The sequence below is a fragment of the Amphibalanus amphitrite genome, unplaced genomic scaffold, assembly GCF_019059575.1.
Source record: "Amphibalanus amphitrite isolate SeventyFive unplaced genomic scaffold, NRLGWU_Aamphi_draft 000069F_arrow, whole genome shotgun sequence".
Taxonomy (NCBI): domain Eukaryota; kingdom Metazoa; phylum Arthropoda; class Thecostraca; order Balanomorpha; family Balanidae; genus Amphibalanus; species Amphibalanus amphitrite.
In genome coordinates, this window is record NW_024881565.1 from 305,868 (window position 1) to 332,224 (window position 26,357).

At 52.2% G+C, this 26,357-nt stretch overlaps 1 protein-coding gene across 2 annotated transcripts; it reads left to right on the top strand.

Annotated features, from left to right (window-relative positions):
- The first annotated feature begins 44 nt into the window (after nt 1-44).
- On the top strand, nt 45-26,014 carry LOC122378993 (intraflagellar transport protein 172 homolog). Of its 2 annotated transcripts, XM_043360783.1 has the most exons (34): nt 45-457; nt 926-1,069; nt 1,332-1,444; nt 1,835-2,020; nt 3,528-3,615; nt 4,961-5,062; nt 5,477-5,589; nt 9,418-9,585; nt 10,604-10,743; nt 11,014-11,218; nt 11,342-11,457; nt 11,700-11,878; nt 12,100-12,243; nt 12,531-12,726; nt 13,353-13,445; nt 13,677-13,826; nt 15,511-15,691; nt 15,980-16,182; nt 16,382-16,539; nt 16,755-16,823; nt 17,073-17,217; nt 17,934-18,124; nt 18,351-18,533; nt 18,813-19,114; nt 19,241-19,421; nt 19,591-19,797; nt 20,020-20,137; nt 20,420-20,564; nt 20,739-20,851; nt 21,046-21,137; nt 21,498-21,671; nt 21,918-22,133; nt 22,581-22,934; nt 25,362-26,014. In XM_043360783.1, the coding sequence occupies exons 1-34, from the start codon at nt 419-421 to the stop codon at nt 25,488-25,490; spliced, it is 5,337 nt and encodes a 1,778-aa protein (XP_043216718.1). In that variant the 5' UTR covers nt 45-418; the 3' UTR covers nt 25,491-26,014. The 2 variants fall into 2 exon arrangements, with proteins under 2 accessions (XP_043216718.1, XP_043216719.1); XM_043360784.1 differs by lacking the exon at nt 16,755-16,823 and having other exon boundaries at nt 62-457.
- The last annotated feature ends 343 nt before the right edge of the window (nt 26,015-26,357 follow it).

Sequence of the window (26,357 nt, forward strand, 5' to 3'; positions counted from 1 at the left end):
GATTCAGGTTTCTACTGAAACTGGTATTGCAGAACAGCATTCCTAAATGTAAACAAAATAAACCGCGAAATGCCTCAGCAGAACGCCGACCCGCGTTACTCATTATTTTGACTGTATTTCTGTGCTGGTGCTCTGTATATATACGGCCTTGGTATAAAGTGGGATGGTTCAAAATACGCAACTTGCTTCAACGTTACAAATCCACAGAGGTTTGGAGGACGGGAGCGTGTAGCAAGTGTGTAGTATGCATGCGTTTAGCGTGCGAGGCGCTGCCGTTGATGCGGTGCAATTGTAGTCCCGACTCCGAGTACATAAAAGGTGCAGGTACCCACTTGGTTTCCTGTAATTCGTTCCCGTTCACATTTTTTAAGAATCGAGTTGTTTTTTCTGCTGACTGGGGCTACAGCAAGATATTAAAATGCTGCTGAAGCATCTGAAAACAATTTTACCCGCTCAGGTATGTCAGTCGCATAAATATCAACCTTTGAACGTAACCGATCAGGTGTCGTAGTTGTAGGTAGGTAAGGTACCGTTCGTATGTTACTTCAAATTCTTCAGTTATAGAAGTAGTTTCGCTCGAGTAATTTTGTAATCCTCTCACCTCTCACTCTACTCTAAATGAGCACTTTGCACTAAATGATCCTCTAAATGAGCCTGTGGACCTAATTTTAATTGGTGTTCCACAAAATTGCACTCAAGGATGTCTTGCTAGGTTTCACTTACCAAGTACCTACCCATTCTTGATTTCTTGCTCGAATTCACATTGCATTCGCCTACAAATGCAGGCATGAAGGCTAGGGCTTGGCACTCCAGAACAGGATAGTTACCGCACCTCGCTTTCAATGAATGTGTACCTTTCTGCGAACAATGTTCACCCTCCCCTCACCCCTGGTCCTGACACGTTCTCCTCCCATTATGTCATCAGGACGGCGCCGCCAAAATAACGGCCATGACGTGGTCTTACAACAACGTCAAGCTGGCCGTCTGCACCGCTGATCGCGTCGTTATCATGTTTGACGAAAACGGCGAGAAAAAGGACAAATTCTCCACCAAGCCCATCGATGCTAAGGTGCAATTTGCTTTATGAACAAATATTTCGATAGTCATGAGCCAAATGTTCCAGTACATAAGCCAAATATTTTCATTGTCAAATGCATATCGGAGTCATGCGAGAACGTTATGATTTTATACCGATGCCATGAGGCTAGTTAATAGGTCAAGCGATTTTAAGAGCCAAATCTAACCTTATTCGAACCCTGTGGAGTGTGCTAGAAGCATAGCGGTCGATCGTTACAAAATTCCGATCCATGTCACGCACCTGTGGTTGACAGTACGGCAAAAAGAGCTACGTGGTGAAGGGCCTGGCGTTCTCTCCAGATGGCACCAAGCTTGCCATCGGACAGTCAGACAACATCATATTTGTCTACAAGATCGGCGAGGACTGGTGAGCGGGTGTTCTTACGGGCCGGGAAGTGACTGGTGAGTGGTTTTGATTTCTGACCGGGGTATGGGGAGCTGGTGACTCGCGAGCGTACCTGTGGCGTGGCTGGCTGATGGCCTTGGAAACGCCACCAATCCTAAACATTTTCCGAAAAAATGGACAATGTATGTATATTACATTTTCACAGGAGCTTTCTTGATAAGCCACACCCTACGAGACAGTACAGCCAAATGTCATGGACTAATTAGAATATATTTTCCGATGTTTTGGGGTCCGCTAGAGAGAAGGTGTATGTTTGTCCCGTCCTACTCACCACCCACTCACATCATACCACTGACGCGGTGGAGCCTGTGCCGCTGACTAACGGCCGCCACCCGGCTGTGACCGCTGCAGGGGCGAGAAAAAGGTGATCTGCAACAAATTTGTCCAGTCGGCGGCGGTGACCTGTCTGATCTGGCCTCTCGAGGGTCCCATCGTGTTCGGCCTGGCCGATGGAAAGGTGCGCGGTGCCAACGTCAAGTCCAACAAGTCGCAGACGCTCTACCAGACAGAGTCCTACGTCGTCTCCCTCTCGCCCAAGTGAGCACAGTGCATGCTGTTATACAGCACTCATTTTTAAACGACTGCCTGGACGAAACCAACAGCACTCTTTCTTGGTGAAAATGATTACTGTTAAGAAATGGCCTCCTCATTCCATATAGTTGTTTTGTTTATTGTAGGTATTTGTTTGATTCTTTCGAAATTTCCATTCATTCCTTCGATAAATCATTTAAAGGGACTCTCCCACCTTCAAAAAAGTTAATGAATTGGCATGAAAGTGATGTCCCTTGGTTCAGAAAGAGCGAAAACGAATATCTACCAAATTTCACCGAAAAATATTCACTGGTTTTCAAGATAGTAGGCTTTTACTTTTGTTTACTTTTTGGGATCTCCCCTGTTACTAGCGGCTTTATTTGGAAGCAATAATTTGGCAGCCCTAAAGTGCGGCAGACGTTGCGCGCAAAGCAGCATATACCACCACGTGTTACCGATGGTTTTAGTCTAAGATTTAAAAATCGTTAAATCTCCGCTGACGTCACAAATTCTAAGGGGGCATTCCAATGCATTAGCCCCTTAGAATCCGAAAACTGCAAGTTTGAAATTCCATATCTTCGAATTAAAGCATTTTTCGATGTTGTGAGTGTCCAAACCGGTATTTGCAGGTCATGGCCACCAATTTGGCTATCTCAACTCAAAACTAATGTTAAAGGGACCCTCCCACCTTAACATTAGATTTGAGTTGAGATAGCCAAATTGGTGGCCATGGCCTGAAAATACCGGTTTGGGCACTCACAACATCGAAAAATGCTTTAATTCGGAGATATCGAATTTCAAACTTGCAGTTTTCGGATTCTAAGGGGCTAATGCATTGGTATGCCCCCTTAGAATTTGTGACGTCAGCGGAGATCTAACGATTTTAAATCTTTTACTAAAACGTTTGGTAGCACGCGGTGGTATATGCCGCTTTGCGCGCAACAAATGCCGCACTTTCAAATAAAGTCGCTAGGAACAGCGGAGTTCCCAAAAAGTAAACAAAAGTAAAAGTCTAATATCTTGAAAACCGGTGAATATTTTTCGATGAAATTTGGTAGATATTCGTTTTTGCTCTTTCTGAACCGAGCGACATCACTTTCATGCCAATTCATTAACCTTTTTGAAGGTGGGAGGGTCCCTTTAAGGTGGGAGGGTCCCTTTAACTCAAGCCTCAAGGCCATTTATTCGATGAACCACCGGCGAAGCCGTTACCTATAGTTAGAGCTTCCCGCGATGTAGCGTTTGTCATCCCGGCACAACGATGTTTTCGGTTACCGATGCTTTCGCGCTAGGAAAAGTAAGCTTGTCCTAGCATGCATCCGTGCATGCATGCATAACTCATCATTCTCTCGTATGATTGTACCGCCTACTTCCTTCAGTCTCGTGACAGCGGACTGGCCCGGTGAGTGACCGAGTGACCCAGTCCCGGCCGACTCGGTGAATCAGTGACCGTTACTGGCGCGGTGACGGGCGCGGTGACCGGTGACTGACCGGTGTGTGTCCCACTCGGCAGTTCCAGCGGCACGGCCTTCCTGTCGGGACACGCCGACGGCGCCGTCGTTCGGTTCTACGTGTCCAAAGATGAGGAACAACTGCCTCAGGTACGGTAACATGGGCATTAAATGCGACAATTGCTGACTTGTTTGCCGATGGCTGCGAAACGTTTGTGTATGATCGACTCAGTTTACCGATTATATCATTACTGCGGGATAGTGTGTTTTCACATGACTCTGTTGTCACGGATAGTATGCAGCCAGCACAGTCCAGTGACATTCTTTCTCGCCCTTCCTATTCCATTATCGCTCATAACTCCGCTTTCATCGGTAGTATACTGAACGACGTGGCCGACTGGTCATTAGTCGGTGTCCCCCCCCCCCTTCCTGACACCTTCCCGACCCTCCCGTCGTCAAACGGCATCTATGGCCGATCAGCCCCGGGTAATGGTCCCGCCAGGACACTTGTTATGAATGTGGAGAGGGGAGAGGTCACGGCCTTTTGTCCACGCCTCCTCTCGCCCCACCCCTCCCCCATTTCGTCGGTGGCCGTTGTCGGCGCCGACGGCGGCGGGGGAGGGGGGGGGGGGCGGTACTGCACGGCGGGGTAGTTTCACTTTCCGTCCACGCGCCGACGCGGCCGCTGCCGGCGTCTTCGGTTCCCCTCCCCGCACACGTGTTCCGTGGCCTGTCGTAACATGAAACGGCGCCGTGTGCGGGACGGGCCGACCCATTCATACGGTGACATACCGACATGCAGGCAGGCAGAGACAGGTGACGGGGACGGGTTCCGACTGGTAGCAGGCGGCAGGATGCGACCCCAGCAATCCTACCCGCTCGAGCTTGCGCAGCGACCCCACTGAACCTACAATAGTTCGTTTGAGACTTTGGTCCGACCGAGCAGGGGTTCAAAGTCTTGATGGTGGAGTGATTGTTGGTTGACGTCATGCTTTGTTGTCATCAGATGATTGATAGCTCGGTTGAACCTTGGTCACCGAATGATGTAGGACATTCGCCAGCGTCTATCAGTCTAGCGTGACAGAACCTGTCCTTGTCGATCTCGGTTATGTTTTATTATCTACATTCTACACACACGACTCGGTAACGAAATAAATGTAAATCCATGCTACCGACTGCGTCCTACTCGTTATGATGACTTATACCTACCCGAATGACCGGACTGAAATCAGCCGATACCAGATGGTACTGATATGCAACAATGATATTTGTGTGCTGTAAAAGGCATATAAACGCTTTATGCGTGATTGTGCGATGCTGTAAGCTCTTGCTAGGATGCTTCGTTTACTAGATTTGCCGCCGTTTGATTGTTGGGAGTTAAGACGTGCGGCGGCCGGGCCTGTTCATAGACTGACCTCCGACAAACCCTACCGTCTCTGTTGACTGGTAGGTACATATATGTAGTCTGACCGGCGGCGTCGACCCCTACCCGCAGGGTAAGATCCTACAGCACAACGTACCGCCCTACGCGCTCTGCTGGGCCAACAACCACATCGGTATCGGCGGCTGCGACAGAAAGTTCATCTTCTACACTAAGGTGAGTGCCGCACTGGTCCGGGCGCCGAGCGATGTGAACGTGCCGCCAGTCCGCTGCAGCTCGAATTCTGTCCTAACCGCGGTACCAACTCCACTGCCGTAGCACTCACTTCTTGTCATCGTTCATTGTCTATTCAGCTTCATCAAAAGCAAAACTTTTGCTGGACTTTGCGCCGGAAAATTTTGGGATTTATTTTCTCGAAAGCCAGCCGAAGTGCAAATCGGACGTTCAAACTGCTAAATATTTATCATATATTTAAGTTTGAGTAAAATGCAGTTCAACGCAAACTTATGGCCCCTGAAACTGTTCGTCGATAGAATGTCAGTTGTGACGGTACTTATCGTGGTGCCGCTGTGACGGTGACTGTCTTCCCGTTTCACCGCTGTGACGGTCCGTGTCGTACTGCCGTCGCAGGAGGGTCGGCTGGGACAGCAGTTTGACTATGCGCGCGACGACAGTGAGAAGGAGCTGACCACAGCCATCTGCAGCCCCAGCGGACAGAGTGTAGTCGTCGGCAGTTTCGACAGGTAAAGCTATAGCGTGGTCGTCGGTAGCTTCGACAGGTCAGTATCAGTCCTCAGTCCATGGACCGGTCCATGTCAGTCATCAGCCCCACAATCAGGAAGTCAGCTAACTCAGCAGGAAGTCAGTTACTATGCGTTTCAGACCCTGTGGAACAGTCCTTTTCGGCTATTTCTCGTTGTATATGCGTTTGATTTTAACCAAACTTTGACATTGGTAGTTTGAGATCCCTACCTAATTTTTATCAATATGGTCTATTAACGAAAAATGAAAAATAAAGGCACTTGTCATTGACTGATAATGTTAGGTCGTCAGAGCCCTGCTTAGAGGCTGACACAGGCTGGGCGCTGTCTCCCCTCTGATTGGTCGAGACGCACTAGCACACTGCGGCTTGGCTCCGCCCACTTGCGGTCCAGCCTCGGGTCATGTCGGCGGCAGTCGCAGTCCGGCCGGCCGGCGTGCGGGCCGCGCGCGCAGCGCAGCGGAGTGGAGCACTTGTTTGCATGTCATGAACTTTTAATAAGTTGTTCTACGACAAATAAGGACGGAGGAAGAAAGAGAAAGGAAGAAGAGACAAGGTGACAATGAGACGAACGGTAAACGTTGGCTAGTGGACAACAAACAATATGCATATACATAGCCGCTAGAGCAGAGACAGGAGACAAAGACGGTAGCCGAAAGACAGACAAAAAGATGGTAGACCAGAGACAAGTGACGAAGATAGAGATTAGGCTATAGACGAGAGACAATATATTATAAACGTATAGACGAGAGACTGACAAGGGGGAGTGAAGGATGGGAGATCATTAACTCTCGATATTGCATATCTACATTTTCAGATTGAGTCATCCTATATCTTTCCCTGTTTTATTGTTTTTCGGGCCTAAAATCTATCAACAACATTCTGAAAGCATTGTGGAAATGTCATGGAAAGATTTACCTATTATTTTCACCCCCCCCCCAAAAAAAAAAATATTCTTTTAAACAAAAAAACGAAATACCTACAAGTATCTATGTGGATATCTTCAATTAGATAAGGCCGTTGAATGCAAAGACAGTCCGGTGAATTCTGTCCCGTTACTCCTTAAATGCACAATAGCCTGTAGGAAAACGGCTGCGGAGAGGCTCGCTATAAATTATTGAAAATAAGATTATTTTAAGTCTGCATAGGGAATAACATTCTGTAGCTAGGAGTGGCTTATTGTTTTATACATACACCGATTTGCATTGCATTCTTCATCCTTATTCTCTCCGCGCGAGATACGACATTTACAATATTCACGCAATGATGCCTGCGTTAGCGTGTGTCTCGTTCCAGTCCGTCAGAGCTCCGCACCGCTCTGACCCCGAGCGGCGAATGACCGGTCCCGGTGTCGCGGCGCAGTGGGCGGAGCTTAGCTGCGGCGCAACAGCTGACGCTGCATGCAACGGCATGCTAGCCTCTACCACGGTGCAGAGTTTTCCGATCAATTTTTACCATTACAAGTCAACGACAAGTGCCTTTCATTTTGACATTTTGTTAAAAGACCATATTAGTAAAAATTAGGTAGGCCATTGAAACACATTGTGTCAAAGTTTGGTTGAAATCAAGCGTATAGGTAACGAGAAAGAGCCAAAAAGGACTGTTCCAGATTGTCTGAAATGCGTAGTAGTTGGCCAATGAGCCTACCGGCGAGGTATACGTTTCCAAAGTGATTCAGTCATAATAAGATTTATTACAAATGCCTATCTTCATTCGTATTTATCACTGCTGTGGAGGTCCGCCCATGACGTCAGGCAACCTTCGTAACCCTGGCCCATTTACGGGGGGTCGATTGGACCCCCCTCGGTTTTTCGCGAATAACTCGCGTGAAAAGCGGCCGATCGCAACTTAACTGTAAGTATCCTCGAGTTGATCCATTTTACACCTACCCTGAAAATTTCATGACCCTGACCCAAATGACCTTTGACCTGTGGCTTATTTCTCAGACCATGTTTGGCCGGAATCGCGATTCGGCGTATGTCGGCTCGCATTAGCCGCGCATTTGCAGTCTGTTCATGGTTTCAAGCGTTCAAACATGTGATATGGTGCTGGTCCCATGCATTAGGGTGGCTGTCAAGGTCAGGTCCGGTCATTAACCTTTGATGACCTTGGGTCACTTTTTCGAGTTTTACATGTTTTTAGGCTATTTTTTTGTAGCTGAATTCGAATTTAACAACCATTTGAACATTTCCGAAGTAGTTTTGGTGCCTTCGTAACATGTTTCGAATCTGTCAGAGGCGGTTGACACCAGACACCTATAACTACGAATACCCGGCGGGCGGCAGTAGGTACCCCAACTGGTTGACCTGACCTGACCTGACCCGACCTGGCCTAAATGTATGAAGACATCTGTGATCAAAACTTGACATGATATTCGTGCTCAGCACCCCGAAAGCCCCACAGCAGCTGCACTTTACGACGTTCTAACAGGTCCCGATTTTCCCGACTTTTGTGGCATTGACCTGACCTGGAAGGTCAACTGATGACCTAGGACCTTAACCCTCGCCGGACCTATTGGTTTTCTACATACGCGCCGGCCGAGGGGGGGGGGGGCGGGTACGACCCCCCCCCCTCGCCGTTTCGCCCCTGGTGGAGCTAGCGCGTCGCGGAAAAAACGAGCGTGTGCGCCGTTACGAGACGCAGAGATTGGTACCCGATTTTAAGGTCCTAGGTCAACCGGTGACCTCTGAGGTCAGGTCAAGTGCCCCAAGGTACGGTTCAGTTTTTGGTGAATAACTTCGCAAAAAACGGCCGCAGAGCGCCGATTTTGGCAGCATCGTGTTCGTCTCGCTCAGGCGCGTCGAATGATATACTTTTTGTCCGGGTCAGGTCAACTTGGGGTGTTGACCTCAGGTCAAGGTCAGGTCAGCACCCCCAGGTCACGAAGTTGGTCGAAAGGGGTCATGTCGCATATCATTCGATTCGGCAGGTATTCCTGAGTCCATTGGTGGCTTTCCCGACTCGCTAGCTCAATTTGATCAAGAGTTATTGACGAAAAACTAATATGACCTTGATGACGTCATAAATGACGTCACGCAAGGTCAACATTGCAAAAGTGACGCATCTAACCTTGCAAGGAGTGCATCAAATCACGATTCTGTGTGCTTGAGATAGTTGGAGATCGTTCCCGGCGCCAGAATAACAGTTTTCATTTTTCCCCATTGACTTATAATGGTGAGGTCACGAAAATGACCTGACCTCATATGACCTTTAGGAAAAATCCGAGATATACAAGTTGTGGGACTCATAATGGATACTAGATCCTGCAAGTTTCATTTCCCTGTGACATCTCCTCTGGCAGTGAGGGCGTTGCGAAGTTGCGACATCTGAAGACCGTGCAGAGGTTCACTTATGACGTCATAGGTCAGTGACCTGACCTGACCCAAAAATGCGGTTGGTGTCAAAAGATGCGGCTTGGATCAAAGGTCAGGTATGCCAAGTTTCAGCTCTCTATCGCGAGCGTGTTCGGAGCTATCGCGAAAAAAACCCTATGGGGGGGGGGCGGCACCCGCCCCCCCCCCCCTCGGCCGGCGAGGGTTAAAATTGGGCATCATCGGCTTCGTATCGTTACGGGAACCACGCTAGTTTTTTCCGTGAAGCTATAGCTCGATCAGGGGCCAAACGGTATGGGGGGTCCAACAGACCCCCTCCCTTATACGTTCGAGGCTGGCACTGAACACCAATACGGGCGAGGGTTGATTTCCAGTGTGTAACTCTATGTGTGTGAGGCGACGTGTCAGTGCCCAATCATCCCGGCGCCCTTGTCCGCCGCGCTAATCGGACTCCCACCGCTCCGCTCCCATTGCGGCAGGCTGCGCGTGTTCGACTGGAGCCCGCGGCGCAACATCTGGGAGGAGTCCAAGATGAAGGAGATCAAAAACCTGTACACCATCACGGCGCTGGCCTGGAAGCGGGACGGCTCGCGGGTCACCTGCGGCAGCCTGTGCGGCAGCGTCGAGCTCTTCGACTCGGCTCTCAAGTCAGTCCGGTGGCCGGCGGAACGGGGTGGGGAGCTTGGCGGGGAGGAGGGGGAGGGAGACGGGAATGCAGAGGGCTGGTTACGGTGGAGTGTAGAGCGGCGGACGTGGGGACCAGAGGCGGATCCAGCTCAGAGTTTTTTTTTGGGGGGGGGGCAAACCATAACAATTTATCGATTCTTTCCATGCATCGTCCATAGGCATAATGTTAAAATTATGCCGTTTGGGGGGGGGGCAAATGCCCATTTTGCCCCCCCCCCCCCTGGATCCGCCACTGGTGGGGACAGACGTGTTGGGACAGGCACTGTGCTTGTGCGCGTTCCATTTTGTTCTGTTGATGATAAGTATCTTAGCAAATTAGCGTGCTCAGTGACGTCGTGTCCCCGCTCTGACACGGCGCATGGGCCGACTGCGGGGCGAGAAATGATAACGGTCTCGCGGCGTGTGGTGTTTTATGAACTTCCATACTGCGGGACGGGCGACCGACGCAGACAGGGGACGGTGGGCGATAATAAATTACCCTGAGTGGACGGGAGGGGAGGCGGAGCGAGTCGGACAAGAACCGACCGGGAACATGGGGAACGAGGGAGGCAGGGGATACGGGTCGGGACAGGAACCGGTCCGGAGGGAGGGGTCATACAGGTCGGTGCAGGCTTTCAGAATGGACGGACATTGGACATTCGGTGATTAATGACGTCACAATAGTGAATAGACAAACCGCGGTCACGAGTTACGTTACTAACGTAAGTGGCAGGTATCTTTTCTGGGGAATGTCTAGGCTAGTTTGTTAGCTGTCAAAATATTTTAATGAATGCTCCCATCATCGATTTGCTGTGTGTGAAATGCTACGGCGCATGCTACGGCAAAAACGTTACAACTTACATCACCTTTTCTGTAATTGTCCGATGAAGTGCAACGTGATATGAAATATGACCTCTCCGATGTGACGGTTCTCCGGTGTCGGGTATCCGGTAGTGTCCGGATGCCCCGGTATGACGGTCGCTCTGCTGTGCCCGGCAGGCGCGCCGTCTGGAACGACCGGTGGGAGATGACCTACGTCGGACCGTCCCAGGTGCTCATCAAACCGCTCAAGGGCGGCGGCCGGGGCGTCATCCTCAAGTCCCAGTACGGATACGAGATCGAGGACGTCAAATTCATGGGTACGGTGGACATGCGAGGTCTCATGATGGGGCTCATGACTGCGCTGCTGAAATGTTTTTTATGATGATTAATAAACGATGGAAAAGCAGGCGTTCCTCAGAATCATTTTAACATCCTTATCTCTTATCTCTGTCGTGCTCATTCTTGGGTGACCCTGGTGGAAGTTACGAGTTGTACGCTGTTTGCGAAGAAAGGACTCTAGGCAAGGAGCGGTACCCAACCCTCGAGTGTTCTGGCCCTCAGCCCATCCGGTCTTCGCTGCTCCCCAGGCAAGGAGCGGTACCTGGTGGCTCGCACGCCGGAGACGCTGCTGGTGGGCGATCTCTCCCGAAACCTGCTCTCCGAGGTGCCCTGGATGGACAACAGCGGCAACGAGAAGTTCTTCTTCGAGAACACCAACTGCTGCATGATCTTCAACGCCGGCGAGCTGAGCATCATCGAATACGGCAACAACGAGCTCCTCGGATCAGTTCGGTGAGAGCGGACGGACCGTGTTGCGGTTGTCGTAGGTTAGATCATAACGCTGCATCATCTACGCTATATGTAACCCCACTGCCCGAGCTGTCTTGTGCTAACCGAGCTTGCCTGTGCCGACAGCACCGAGTTCATGAACCCGCACCTCATTAGCGTGCGAATCAACGAGCGCAGACAGAAGGGTGTCGAGGACAACAAGAAGATGGCCTACCTGGTCGACCTCAAGACCATCACCATCAGTGAGTGGCGGTCTATCTCTCGGAGTTTGTGTCGACTGCTCTGACTGGCGTGCCGAATGTCATTGCAGAATATTTTACATGTAAGACGTAAATATCGAATATATCAGAATCAGATGGCAATAGTGTCAGGTTTGTGCGATGGAATTGTGGTGTGCCAAAATTAACAATCCGCTTCCCCGGCAGTGGGAGCGACCCGATCCGAGCTCCTGACACTAACCTCACCTGACCGGTGTCTGCGACAGTTGACCTCATGTACGGGGTGAACCTGGGCGTGATCTCTCACGACACCAAGATCGACTGGCTGGAACTGAACGAGACGGGCCACAAGCTGCTGTTCAGGGACAAACGGCAGCGACTGCAGCTGGTCGACATCGAGACCAAGACCAACACCGTCATACTCAACTACTGCAGCTTCGTGCAGGCGAGTCACACAACTCACACGGCCTGTGGGCGGCGGCCTACCTGACAGATGTTTGTATACTACAATGCAAACGTTGGTGCACTGCGAAAGACATTCGATGTTAATTTTGTTTCGCAGTAAAAGGATGTTAAAATGTAGTTGCTGGCAGTCTAGATGATTGTGAAACGTTTAGAGATTCCCGTCTCACACCGTCTCGTCGAACGCCGTTCCGTCTCCGGCAGTGGGTGCCGGGCAGCGACGTGGTGGTGGCCCAGAGCCAGACCAACCTCTGCATCTGGTACAACATCGACGCCCCCGAACGGGTCACTATGTTCCCCATCAAGGGAGACATCGTCGACATCGACCGCAGCGACAACAAAACAGAGGTGCGCGCGACCGGCCGGCCGCGGGGCGTGTGGGTAGTCTACAGCGTGCAGCACTACCACGGGGATGTTGCTGAAGGGCTCGCCGGTCCGTCTTAATGCTAAACGGATGGAAGTAATTAATAATTATGTCGCCCAGGCTGGTTGTGGCTGATAGAATTGATCAACCAGTGATGTACGAATGCAGTCAGCAGTGTTGTTACAGCTTGATGCCATGATAGCACTGGAGGGCTGCCACTTTACTTGACGCTATAATCAGCCCTGATCTTTCCCTTCCCGATCATACACAGGTGATAGTTCAGGACAGCCGCCAGGAGTACTCGTACACGCTGGACGAGGGTCTGATCGAGTTCGGCACGGCCATCGATGACGGCGACCTGCTGCGCGCCATGACCTTCCTCGAGTCGCTGGAGCTGACGCCGGAGGCCGAGGCCATGTGGCGCACGCTGGGCCGGCTGGCGGTCGACAGTCAGCAGCTGCACATCGGTGGGTAGCGGATACTGGGGACCACAGAGACCTAACCTAACAGTCAGCACTCAGCAGCTGCACATCGGTGGGTGGCGGAGGGATGGAGGTATGGGGACTGAGCCAGCAGCTGCACAGTGGGTGGCGGATACTGGGGACCGGGCACTACAGAGACTGAGACAGTCAGCAGCTGCACATCGTTTGGGTGGGGTCGTGGGACCGGGCACCGTGACAGGAACACCGGGTCTACACGCGTCTTTTGTTTGTTACAATATATTTGAATTAGCTATCATCCTTGCCCATGACTGTCGTTCGTCGTGCAGCCGCGCCCATTTGATACGATGTAGGCCGTAGGGGGTGACTCTAATGCTGTATCAATAATACAGCATTATGTATGACTGTGGAGCTCTGTTAGCAATTGGTTTTGGTCGGCGATACGGTCCGCTGATCTCCTCTCTCAGTATGTGCAGCAGCCGAACGATGCTACGGGGACTGAGTAACGCTGCAGGCCGGTATAACTGTGTTTGTCGGCTGTCCGTCTGTGTCGCAGCCAAGCGGTGCTACGGCGACTGCTACGCTGCGGCCAGTTTAGCAGTGTGTTGGTCGGCGATACCGTCCTCTGATTTCTCCATCTTGGTCCGTCACAGCCGAGCGGTGCTATGCCGCCCTGGGGGACGTCTCCAAGGCCAAGTACCTGCGCGAGGTCATCATGCTCGCCGAACAGGTCGCCCAGAAAATGGGTGCGTACTAAAAGTGTCCTCGTCAGTCGTCACGTTCGGGGGCAGTCCGCTTCTGTGATCAATGCTCCCGGATCCGGTCCTACGAAACGTAACATAAGCGTGATCAGCTGTCCCAAGCCCGGTTCAGTTTCGGTTATTTCGACTGTGAGCCTGATTGCGATAGTGTCATCGAGCGTGAGAAAGCATGAGGACGACCTGCATCTGACCTTACCTGACGCTGATCCTCGTCAGGACACGGTGACGGCATGGACTTTTACGAGGTTCGGGCGCGTATGGCGGTGTTCAGTCGTCAGTTTAAGGACGCAGAGGCCATCTACCTGGACAACAACCAGGTGGACAGCGTCATCCGCATGTACCAGAACATGAACAAGTGGGACGAAGGTAGGTGATTCGGAACGGGGATTCGTTCTGTCCCAACAGAGGCTGCGATTATGACTTACGCTACCAACAACTCAAATGGATCCAATACAGGGTGTCTCACAAAAAGTGTACATACTTGTTTTGTAAATAGCTCCGTATTGTTAAAAACATACGTAAAAAACACAAATATCGCTGGAAAGCACAAAGCTTGCAAATTTATTCGCATATCATTTGCACGTCTTTATATTCACATACCGAATCAGTTTCCCATACTCTAGCGATGCGCTCATTTTTTTAGATGCTCAAAATGACAGCCTTTGCGCTCAGCGCACGTGGTGGCGCGCCTCATGGTCTCCTGAGTTACACGGGCGCATGTTTCCATGGTTATCCCGCGTATGGCTCCTCTGATGGCCTTTTTGAGCTCGTCTAGCGTGTGCGGCGCCTTCACGTACACGACATCCTTCAGATACCCCCATAGATAGAAATCCATGGGGGTGAGGTCGGGTGAGTGGGGTGGCCAGCTGTGGGGGGGCCCGCCTGGAGATCAGCCGGCTTCCCAGGCGCTCGGTCAGCCAGGCCAGCGTGGCTCTTGACGTGTGCGCTGGAGCGCCGTCCTGCTGGAACCATTGCAGGCAAATGGTGTCCGCGCACTTGCTGTTGAGAGACCGCCAAAAGCGCTTCAACACTGCCAGATAACGGTCTGAAGTCACCGTCACTGGTTCTCCGTCACCGTCTTCAAAGAAGATCGGTCCGATTATGCCCTGGGCGCTAAGCGCGCACCAGACCGTCACTTTTGGAGAATGTAATGGGACTTCCAAAGTCTTCTCTGGCGGGCTTTGCCCCAGTGTCTGTGGTTTTGACGATTAGGTAAGCCGTGAAGGTAAAAGTGTGCCTCGTCGGACCACCAAATGTTGCCGATGAAACTGGGGCAAGACGAGCACTTTCCTAAAAACCAACGGCAAAACTCCAACCGTTGTAGGCAATCAGACTTGGAAAGCTCTTGAGATGTTGATAGCCTGTATGCCTTGGTCCTTCCTAAGAATCCGATGCGTGGAACAGCGGCTAAGTCCAACTTGTGGCGCAAGGTGCCGCACGGACACTCCAGGCTTTTCCTCAACTCGCCGAATGACTTGTCCGATTTTCAAAGGTGTTCGGGCAGTTATCTTGCGGCCGCTGTTTCCAGTGTTTTGATTTCCGACTGTTCCGTGAGCCACGAAATGTTCAGTAAGCCGTTTTATTGTGTTTGCCGGCGGTTTCTCTCTTATTGTAGGGAAATGAGCCCTAAATTTCCTCTGAGTCAATACCAGGGAACCGGTTTGAAGGTAAAATTTCACGATTATTTTCCTTTCCTCTTCACTTAACTGTCTCATGACTCACTAACAAATTGTATGTCAAATAAATTGGCACGAGCTAAGCTTCATTTTAAGCCTGAATTTGACGTGAGCGCGTGCTTATATGCTGAAATATCTTCATTTTAAATGTGTACACTTTTTGTGAGACACCCTGTATTGCCGATATTGCCGATATTGAGCAACATTGTGCCACGGAATATGGTCGATGTGAAATTTTGGTCGACTTCTCTTAAATGCAGCATCTGTTGGTTGTTAGCTATACAAGTTGAGTGAGACAGACCTGGACGGGCGGCCGTCCCTCCCCGTGTCGATTGACGCCGTGTCGGTGTCCCCGTGTCTGTATTGGTACACAGCACTGCAGGTGGCCGAGACGCGGCGCCACCCGGAGCTGCCGCAGCTGCGCGCCAACTACCACCAGTGGCTGATGGCCACCCGACAGGAGGAGCGCGCCGGCGAGCTCAAGGAGCAGGAGGGCGACTACATACACGCCGTCCAGCTGTACCTGCGCAGCGGCCTCCCCGCCAAGGCGGCCCGGTGAGAAAAGGCGACGGTCCGACCCCGGCGGCTAGGTGAGGTGGGCTGAACAACAGTCCTGCTGAGAGACTGAAAGTGCCTGCGAGCTGCGAAGGCTATAATTCCCGAGCTATAAGTGCCTTTTAGGTTTGCAAAGTTGGCCGCCACGGCTCAAGATAACTGATCTTATTTGACCACAGCCTACCAAAGCTCTCCGACATTCCTCTACCATTGAAACAGTCACTGATACGCTGATGCTCGAGCGACGGCCACCAGCTACCACCTTTCTAACGCCCGCTCCGCGGCCAGGGTGACGCTCAACACGCCGGAGCTGGCCAACAACGTCGGCCTCATTAACGCCATCGCGCAGGCGCTCATCACGGCCGAGCTGTTCGAGAAGGCCGGCGAGATGTACCAGCGGGTCAACGAGCTGGAGCCGGCGCTCGACTGTTTCCGCCGCGGCAGCGCGTACCCGCGCGCCGTGGCGCTAGCCCGCTCCAACTTCCCATCAGGTGGGTGCACAGGGCTGGTCGGCCGCGACACGGGCTGGGGACGTAACTTATGTTAAATGTTGGAGTCGTAACTGTCACTCTAAAGGCACCTGGGAACCGGCATCGGATCCCAATACCGGATATGACTAGCCACTGGATCACTGACAAACTCGTGCTGTAAGCCCGGCCGGTCACCCTGCCCGTTCCGTTCCGTCCACAGTGGTGGTCCAACTGGAGGAGGAGTGGGGCGACTACCTGGTCTCCAAGCGCGAGATGGACGCCGCCATCAGCCATTACATCGAGGCCGGCAAGACCATCAAGGCGCTGGACGCGGCCGTGCACGCCCGTCAGTGGAAGAAGGCCATGCAGATCGTCCAGGTGGGTCAGACGCATACAGCAGACAGGGCTGGAAGGCGGCGATTGTGAAAATCGGGCAAGGCCTCGCCGGTGCAGAGGATGTGTCGTGGTATCACTTTTTCAAGCTCGAGTTCAAATATTGTGGCGTGTTGCAGTCTGTGATAATTGAATGCTAGGCGACCTCTCATTGTCCTAATTGTCCTTACCCTCTCCTCGAACCTCTCCTACGTTTCAAGGGCTACCTGGCCGACAATCCTGGAGCCGCACAGGCTGATGGGCAAAAGAAGAAGAAGAAAAAGAAGAAGGTATGAAACATCACGTCTTTCACACTTATGCTCGAACCGTTTTCCTGAAATCCAGTTTCCGTATTCCCTTGGGCTCGACCAGCCGCAGCCGATAGTTCATCTCATATGTGCTCCCACAGCCGCGGCCCTGCTCTGTTTTCTCCGAAGCTTTAATCATATTTGCGATCTACCTCATCATTCTGCCGGCGTGCTAGTTTGTGACCTCACATTCTTTTTTTACGTCTTAACCGTGCCTTGTGACGGCCACAGGCGGCTGGCGGCGAACAGGACATCTCGCCCTATCTGCTCAAGCTCGGAAACCACTTCGCCCAGATCGGCGACCACGCCACCGCCGAGAAACTCTTCATGGACGGTGGCATGTTCAAGGAAGCCATCGAGATGTACAACAACGCCGGTCAGTGGCGTCAGTGCGCCGTTCAGTAGTCGGAGGACGCAGGGCGAGGTTCATTTACTCACTCATTCATTCATTCATTCATTCATTCATTCATTCATTCATTCATTCATTCATTCATTCATCAGCGCTTTCTTGCATTCGTCCACTCATTTTTCGTTTATCCATGTACTCACCTATCATTTATCATTTATTCCATTCATTCATTCATCAGCGCTTTCTTGCATTCGTCCACTCATTTTCGGCACATTCATCCAATATGTAGGCTCACTATCATTTATCATTTATTCCATTCATTTATTCTAACATTGATTTGGTATTCGATCATTCATTTGTTAATAGATCCGTTCATTCATTCGTCCGATGGCCACCTGTCCAGCTCATGCCCGTCTTTCCCAACGCATACGCAACGTTCACTGGAGCGTAGACTGTACCGCGCGGCGACCGTGCACTGCGGCACAGTATATCGTCCAGTGACGGCGCCCGATCAGCCGACGGAACGCCGCGCCGGGCCGAAACAATGCCCACACCTCCGGCTAGAGTCGGAGTGTAGCCGATGCTAAGTGTGGAGCCCGGACTGTTGTCAGAATTTGCTCAAAGATATAACATTTTCCATGCTTATAGCTCTGAAGCCTTTGTTTGGGCACCTCCAAAACAGCTTCGCCTGTGCGTGTACACCCCAGATTTTTAACGGTCCCTTCTTCATTTTTTTTCTGCAGGCAAGTGGGACAAGGCGCACTACATCGCGCGCCAGCACATGGCTCCGGAGCAGGTGACGCAGATGTACATCCACCAGGCGCAGGAGCTCGAGGAGTCCGGCAAGTTCAGGGACGCCGAGAAGCTGTACATCACCGTGCAGGAGCCCGACCTGGCCATCACCATGTACAAGAAGCAGCGCCAGTACGACCAGGTGGGTGGGCGTCACGGTGGACCGTGCGACAGTGTGACGGAAAGTGGTCAGCAGGTTGAGTGGTTGGCCCAAGGTTAGCCTACTTCTTGTGCTACCTGTTTACAGTACCGCGAGTGTTAGTTGTGGACTGCGGCTGGACTGGGTGAGACCGGTCTGCGCACTGGTGCCGGGTGTTTGGCAGTGGCGATGAACTGGCATATGACTGACGCTGGTGCTGGTGCCGCAGATGATGCGGCTGGTGACGGAGCACCACCCGGAGCTGGTGAACCAGACGCACGTCCACCTGGGCGGAGAGCTGGAGAACGAAAACAACTACAAGGAGGCTGAGAAACACTACGTGGCCGGCGGCGACTGGAAGGCGGCCGTCAACATGTGGCGCGGCCTGGAGAGCTGGGAGGACGCCTTCAGGGTGAGCACACGGCAAACGGGAGAGTTACGTGGTTCTTGGCAGACAATTCACTAACGACAAGTGCAATGCCTATGTGCCAGTACAGCTTGACTAACTTGCTCTCACTCTCATGAAGTGATTTGTCCGACTTACTAAACGTCTTTATCCGTCCGATCTAACTGACTGTCTCTTCGCCGTCCGAGCTACCTGACCGTCTCATGTCTCCCGTCCGCGCTACCGGACCGTCTCGTCCCTCCCGTCCGAGCTACCTGACCAACCGTCTGTCCCGTCCGCCCCCAGGTGGCCAAGAACTCGGGCGGCAACAACGCCGCCAAACAGGTGGCCTACCTGTGGGCGCGCACCATGGGCGGCGAGTCGGCCGTCAAGCTGCTCAGGAAGCTCGGCTACCTGGACCAGTGCATCGAGTACGCCTGCGAGAGCCTGCAGTTCGACTTCGCCTTCGAGCTGGCCAAGGGCAGCCCGCCGAACAAGGTACAGGAGATCCACTACAAGCACGCCATGGCGCTCGAGGACGACGGCAAGTTCCCTGACGCCGAGGAGGCCTTCATCCGCGCCGGAAAACCGCGCGAGGCCGTGCTCATGTGAGTCATAGCACAATCCGTGCCGGGTCTGACTTCATACCGCGCCGTCAAATAATTTGACATGGAGAGTCGGTGGTATGTGTGACTTGCAGTAGCTGTCATTCTGTGTTCGTCTCTCCGCTGCAGGTACGTGCACAACCAGCAGTGGCCGTCGGCGCAGCGTGTGGCCGAAAACTACGATCCCGACTCCGTGCCGGACATCCTGGTCGGCCAGGCCCGCCAGGCGTTCCAGGAGCAGAACTACAGCAAGTTCGAGTCGCTGCTGCTGCGGGCCGGCCGCTCCGAGATGGCCATCGGACTCTACAAGGTAGGTGAATATGGCGGCGTGGACCATCTGACCCCTGGGGTCATAGATAAGTCATAGATAAGAGATAGGACTGGCCTACACACACATGGAAGACGAGGAACGGTAGTGTTATTGTGTCCTTGTGTCCGGATCCCTGCACTGACGCTGTCCGTCGATTTTCGCGTGGCAGGAGGCCAACATGTGGCAGGAGGCGCTGCGCGTCTGCCGCGAGTACGCACCGCACAAGCTGGACGAGCTGCAGGAGGAGTACGACAAGAACGTGATGAAGCAGACGGGCACCAGCACGGCCAGCGGCGACGTGCGCATGCTGCTCGAGCAGGCCGCCAAGTGGGAGCAGACCGACGACGTCGCCAAGGCTATCGACTGCTACATGAAGGTCAGGCGGGGCGGCGCGGTAGACCGAGTCGGGGGTTGCTTGGCCATTGGCCGCGGGCGTTTGGTATGCGATGTGATGAAACTCTTCTTTTTTTTTTAGCGGCCGGCTGAATGGAGAATATGTGCCTTGTTTGGCTCGCGGATAAATATCCCCATTGCCGAATCACACTATAGTTGACGCTGAAGTCCGTCTGACCCCGTGTTCCTGGTTTCGTGCGAACAGATCAACCCGTCGATGACTCAGGACCGCGCCATCGTGGAGAAGGCCTGGATGAAGGCCGCCGAACTGGCCATCAAGTTCCTCGGCTCCACCAAGGGACCCAAGCTGGCAGCAGAGATGGGTAAGAACTAGAAGCGGTGACCAGACTGACAGGCGAGTCATTTGCGCGTTGCCGGGCTGCTAGTAATCACCGCCGTTACCGAAAAGCCGAGCGGTTATCGGCTGCTTGTTACGTCCTATGCTTGCGTCCTATCGACCAACGGATTTCATTGATGAACAAGCCGACCAAACTGCTATTTTTTCGGACGTGTCGCTGATCCCCGACCGCGCTCATGGCTTTGCTCCGTTGTGCTTCGATCATCGATTGCTGCGCGGTGATCTCCGTTGACCCGTCGTCCGGCAGGTAAGCGGCTGCTGGAGATCGGCGCCAACAGCGCGGCCGCCCAGGTGTTCCTCGGCTCGGATAAAGTGCGCGAGGCCATCGAGGCGCTCGTGCAGGCGTCCGAGTGGCAGAAGGCCAAGAAAATCGCCCAGGAGATGGAGCCGAGGTATGTCACCGAGCCAGACCTGACGAACCTCTCGGTTTAGTGAACGTATTATATGTTATAGCGCACATGCTCCTTGCCGTCCCACAACCGTTCGCTAACCGGGGCTCCCATAATTTGAACTGCGGTAAAGCCTGAACTACCCCTTAAATGAACTTCACCGATTTTGTACGGCAGCTATCTGAAGTACGTGGAGGAGAAGTACAAGGAGTTCCTGAAGACCGAGGGCCAGGCAGACGCTCTGGCCAGCGTGGACGTCATCCAGGGGCTCGACATGTTCGTCCAGAAGGGTACGATCTCGCCAACTGGGGATGTCATTTGTTTTGACTCGATTCGCGAGGAATGCTGAGTTTTGAGGTGAACATGACTGCGCCAGGCGAAATGATGATGTTGACCGTAGTCTGGTTTTTAATCAATCACAACGGCTGTAAGTGTGCCTATCGGTGCTGTGACCCGGCCTGACCTGACCTCTGTGCGCGGCCAGGTCAGTGGCAGAAGTGCATTGAGACGGCCAAGCAGCACGGTCCTCAGGTGCTGCACAAGTACCTGGCCCTGTACGCCGCCCACCTCATCAAGGTTAGTCAGACGGTGATCGGGCGTTTAAAGACCGGGTGTTGGACGTAAACCCGTCCTTGAATATCAGCCAGATGGTTCGTCCATCAAAACGCATCGATCACCATGTGAAATGCCGCACGGCAGTGGAGAAGTGGCTTGCTGCGGTCGTCTCAAATTACTGACCTCATGTCCTTTGTCTTACCCTGCTGACCTCTGTCCGGTGTCTTACCCTGCTGGCCTTTTCGTATGTCTTACCGTGCAGCAACCTGACCTCTGGCCTGTGCCATAACCTGCTTCCCTCTGTCCTGTGTCTTACCCTGTTGACCTCTGTCCGGTGTCTTACCCTGCAGACTGACCTTTGTCCTGTGTCTTACCCTACAGGAGAACATGCCGGTGGACGCGCTGAAGCTGTACGTGAAGCACGGCGCGCCGGCCCAGTCGCAGAATTACAACATCTACAAGTACATCACGGTCAGCATGTTCGGCCAACACTCGCTGGCCAAGCCCGAGAGCTACAAGGTGTGGTCGGAGCTGCGAGAGTTCCTCTTCGATCTGGTGAGTATGGCGGAACAGACCGCCGGGCGAGCCGGCCAGCCAGGGAGCGGATAGTCATAGCGAATGCTGCAGCTGGACATTTGACTGTAATTGTGTTTGCCTCAATTATTTTCTTCCTATCTAGATATCGTTAAAACTTTGAAATTTCCCCTGCCTCTATCCAGGTCCAGCTTAGGTTGAAGTGTCTTTTCCATCCGTTAGTTGACCGAGGGTTCATCGGTCACGCACGCGACATTATCTGCACAGGTGGGCAACATGAACCACTCGGCGGAGGCGGGCTCGGCGGTGCACGAGGTGTTCCAGACGATGCTGTTCGTGGCCCACCTGCTGGCCGCCCGCTCGGCCGCCTACAGCGTCGACCAGCTCACCATGGTGGCCAGCAAGATCTCCGTGTCGCTGCTGCGCTACACCGAACTGGTGCCCGCCGACAAGGCCTTCTTCGAGGCGGGCGTCGACGCCAAGGTGGGTCGGCACGGCTCAGGCGCGGTGGCTGAATAAGCAGTGTGGCTATTCTCAGTTCCGTAGCCGAATTTTGTTTTTCGTGAGACGTAAACGTTAATTATGCGGGATTTCAACTCGTAGATTTAGAATAATCTCCAACGATCAAGTTTATTCCATCGCTGTTTATTCAGAAGGTTTTAAGCGAATCATGGTTCATTACTGTAGGTAGCTGGCCCATTAGCGCAGCGAGTTACCGGTATGTCTGGGTTGTCGGCAATTAATTTCATTTCCTTTACAGAGAGGTGCCTAGAATTAAGCGCTTGGCGCTTTTGCACCAATCTGCTATTATTTTTTCGAAACGCCTTGTATAACTATTTGTTTTCTACTTCCGTTTCTCTTTTTGGTAATACGTGTTGATTAATAAACATTCTGTGTGTGTGTGTGTGTGTGTGTGTCGGCGCTGTGCAGAAGGTGGGCTGGGACAACCTGGCGTTCGTGTGCTGGAACCACTTCCTGGACCTGGTGGAGGCCATCGAGGAAGGCTCGCTGGACACCATCGACCACAGCGACTTCGCCGACACGGACGTGCCGTTCGAGATCCCGCTGCCGCCGCGCGCCAACGTGGACGCCGCCGAGACGGAGCGCGCCAAGGAGTGGGTGCTGGCCGTCAGCATGGACCAGTCGGTGGAGCAGGAGCTGCCGCGCGACGAGCGCGGCTGCTACGCCGCCTCGCTGCTCAACCCGGACGGCAGCCGAGCGCCGCCCTGCGTCGTCACCGGCTACCCCGTGCTCAAGAACAAAATGGAGTTCCAGTACGGCAAGGTGCGTATGAGATAGGAGCCTGGGTGCGTATACGATCTGCGGGTGAGAAGGCACACTGACTGCTGAACTCGCAGACTAGTGATGGTGTGGTGCGACTTGCTACCGTGTTTTCCACACTCCACCGTATTTTCTGAGACTATCGGAGTAATGCTTTATTCCAATTGGGCCGCCCCATAACGTTTACATTTTATTGAATAAAACCAGTAAAACGCCTTTTGGGCGAAGAACGAGCGAGCGAGATAGTGAGCCCTGCACGTGCGTAAGGGCGAGAGGGTACTTCCAACGGGCTTGTGCAAACAGTGTCCCAAAATTGAGTTTTGTCTTGGGTGTCAGAGGGGAAAATTACCCACCAAAAAGAGGGGAGAGAGAATGAAAAACTGCTGATTTGATTAGATCCAAAAAGAGTGAAAAACAACAAAAAGCATGCATTTGATTCTAAGGTGTAGGATGCTTGATGCTAAGCTGGGCATCCACACAACTGCTCTTTCTATAGGCAAAAAATCTAGATTTCTTGGTTGGGAGTGGAAAATTGTTCTTAAAAATTGGTGGCGAGAGTGTAAAATGAATTTCATTTGGATGTCTTTACCCACCCAAATCGACAAATTTTGGGACATTGTGTGCAAAGCACCCTTCTAACCGGTCGCTAGCGGTGTGCCAAATTTGAACGCAATCGGCCCAGCCGTTCCTGAGATCTGGAAGCGGCATCCTGCACGTGCGCACGTGCAAACGGGGTCCAAAATGACTTTTGCACGGCACCCTACTAACCGGTCCCCGTGTGCCAAATTCGAGCGCAATCGGCCCAGCCGTTCTCGAGATCTGGAAACGCCCCCTGCACGTGCGCACGTGCAGTAGCACCCTAACCGCAACACATGGGAATGCATTGCTTGGTGGGTGCCTACCTATATGCCAAGTTTCAGCGAAATCGCCCCAGTAATTACCGAGTTACTGAAATGGGAACAAATTTGGCACCTCTTCTTTTTGTATTTTGCACGTGCAGTGAGGGTCACTCACATAGATCAAGAGTATCCGACCTTTGGTAGAAGGGGTGCAGCTATCCTATACAAATTACCGCAAGACAATCCCTCAAGCCGCTGCTGAGATATGGGCCTCTCAAAATCACTACTTTTGCAAAACTGCTTGAACACCCTTGACTTTTCACGTGGCACGTGCCACGAGTCACTGAGATGTATCAGAAGTAGTCAATTACGGGGTAGAAGGGATGGGGCTACCCAGCAAAAAAAGACCGCAGGCCAAATTATCGGTCCAGTGGTTGCTGAGATATAAGCCTCTCAAAAGCGTTACAGGCCGGGCCGGGCCGCTCATACTGAGATTTTCCCGTTATATTGAAAAGACTTCGCTGCGCTCGCTCGCTCGTAATGACGATATAGCTGCATTAAAGGGACCCTCCCACCTTAACATTAGATTTGAGTTGAGATAGCCAAAATGGGGTCCCTGGCTCACAATTACCGGTTTCGGCACTCACAACATCGAGAAATGCCTTAAATCGGAAATATTGAATTTCAAAATTGCAGCATTTTGATTCAGAGGGGCTAATGCATAGGAATACCCCTCTGAATGTGTGACGTCATCGCAGATATCTAACGATTTTTAAATGTTTGACTAAAACGTTTTGTAGCACGCGGTGGTATATGCTGCTTTGCGCGCAACAAATGCCGCACTTTCAAATAAAGTCGCTAGGAACAGCGGAGATCCCAAAAAGTAAACAAAAGTAAAAGTCTAATATCTTGAAAACCGGTGAATATTTTTCGATGAAATTTGGTAGATATTCGTTTTTGCTCTTTCTGAACCGAGCGACATCACTTTCATGCCAATTCATTAACTTTTTTGAAGGTGGGAGGGTCCCTTTAAAGGGACCCTCCCACCTTCAAAAAAGTTAATGAATTGGCATGAAAGTGATGTCGCTCGGTTCAGAAAGAGCAAAAATGAATATCTACCAAATTTCATCGAAAAATATTCACCGGTTTTCAAGATATTAGACTTTTACTTTTGTTTACTTTTTGGGATCTCCGCTGTTCCTAGCGACTTTATTTGAAAGTGCGGCATTTGTTGCGCGCAAAGCAGCATATACCACCGCGTGCTGCCAAACGTTTTAGCAAAAGATTTAAAAATCGTTAGATCTCCGCTGACGTCACAAATTCTAAGGGGGCATACCAATGCATTAGCCCCTTAGAATCCGAAAACTGCAAGTTTGAAATTCCATATCTCCGAATTAAGGCATTTTTCGATGTTGTGAATGCCCAAACCGGCATTTTCAGGCCATGGCCACCAATTTGGCTATCTCAACTCAAAACTAATGTTAAGGTGGGAGGGTCCCTTTAACGGTGTAAAGATTATAATTCAACAAGCGTGACGCCGTGTTTCCGTCCGTCGCTATTCGACTGTATGTCTGTCCCTCTGCGCTCTCAGGTGGCCAACAAGGACGACTGGAACTCGCTGGTGATGACGGCCAAGATGACCAACAGCGTGGAGCTGACGGACGTGCTACGGTTCGTGGGCACGTGGGCGGGCACCGGGCAGCAGGGCTTCCGGCTCTGAGTGGCCCACCTCCGTCCCGGCCGGGCCCGATTCCGTCCCAGGTCGTACCTGGTGCCCGGCAGTCATGCCGACCGGTATAATCTGTGTTACACTATTCTAGTCGCCCATGTGGTGCCACACGGGCTGCGTCCAGTGTTATTTTTGCTCCGCTGATATCGTTAATCGCTTGTTATTTGTCCCCCTCTGTGCCCGTCTGCCTGTGCCGCTCCATATTTCACTCACTCACCCGTCCAAGGCGGCCGCGACAAGGCGAGTCGCGGCGCCGCTTTACCCAGCGGCCCAGTCTTCGATGACTGCAATACCGCTGTGTACGCTCATTACTCCGGGATCGGGCAGCATTCGATGCCAGGCTTAGCCGAGGCTGCCGACCGCCATTGTCCACGCATATCTGTCGGTAGCCTGTGTTTGTCTGCAGCCGGCAGTTGTAACGAGTCCGTCCACTCAAGAAAGCATCGCGGTGATAAATCGCAGCAATGCACTGTATGTGTTATAATTACGAAAATAAAGTGTGCAATATAACCGGATCAGTGTCTGGTTGCGATGACGGCCGGTAAGGATGCGAATATGCGACAGTGTGAAAGCGAAGGTTGATGATAGTAATGAGATATCAGATATCGACGTTGCAGCCCAGTTTTCGCCTCGGTACGTGAATTCGGTACCCGTAATGCGGAGCATGAGGCCCCTACCGGAAGACATACTTACGTGAAGATATATGGGACAGCGAGGGGTCAGTAGCATTTCCACTCAATCACTGGTTCAATGGCCCGAGGGTGTTTGACAATTTGGACGTGATGTAAGCCACATCACTCGTCGGTTTACGGCGCTGTGGTCTTTACCTTCATCTGGCGATAGTATAACTTTTGAAGC

Coding starts and splice junctions, on each gene's coding strand:
- LOC122378993 (XM_043360783.1), top strand. CDS start 419: ATGCTGCTGAAGCATCTGAAAACAATTTTACCCGCTCAG. Junction 1,445..1,834: donor TACAAGATCGGCGAGGACTG/GTGAGCGGGTGT, acceptor TGACCGCTGCAG/GGGCGAGAAAAAGGTGATCT. Junction 3,616..4,960: donor ATGAGGAACAACTGCCTCAG/GTACGGTAACAT, acceptor CCCTACCCGCAG/GGTAAGATCCTACAGCACAA.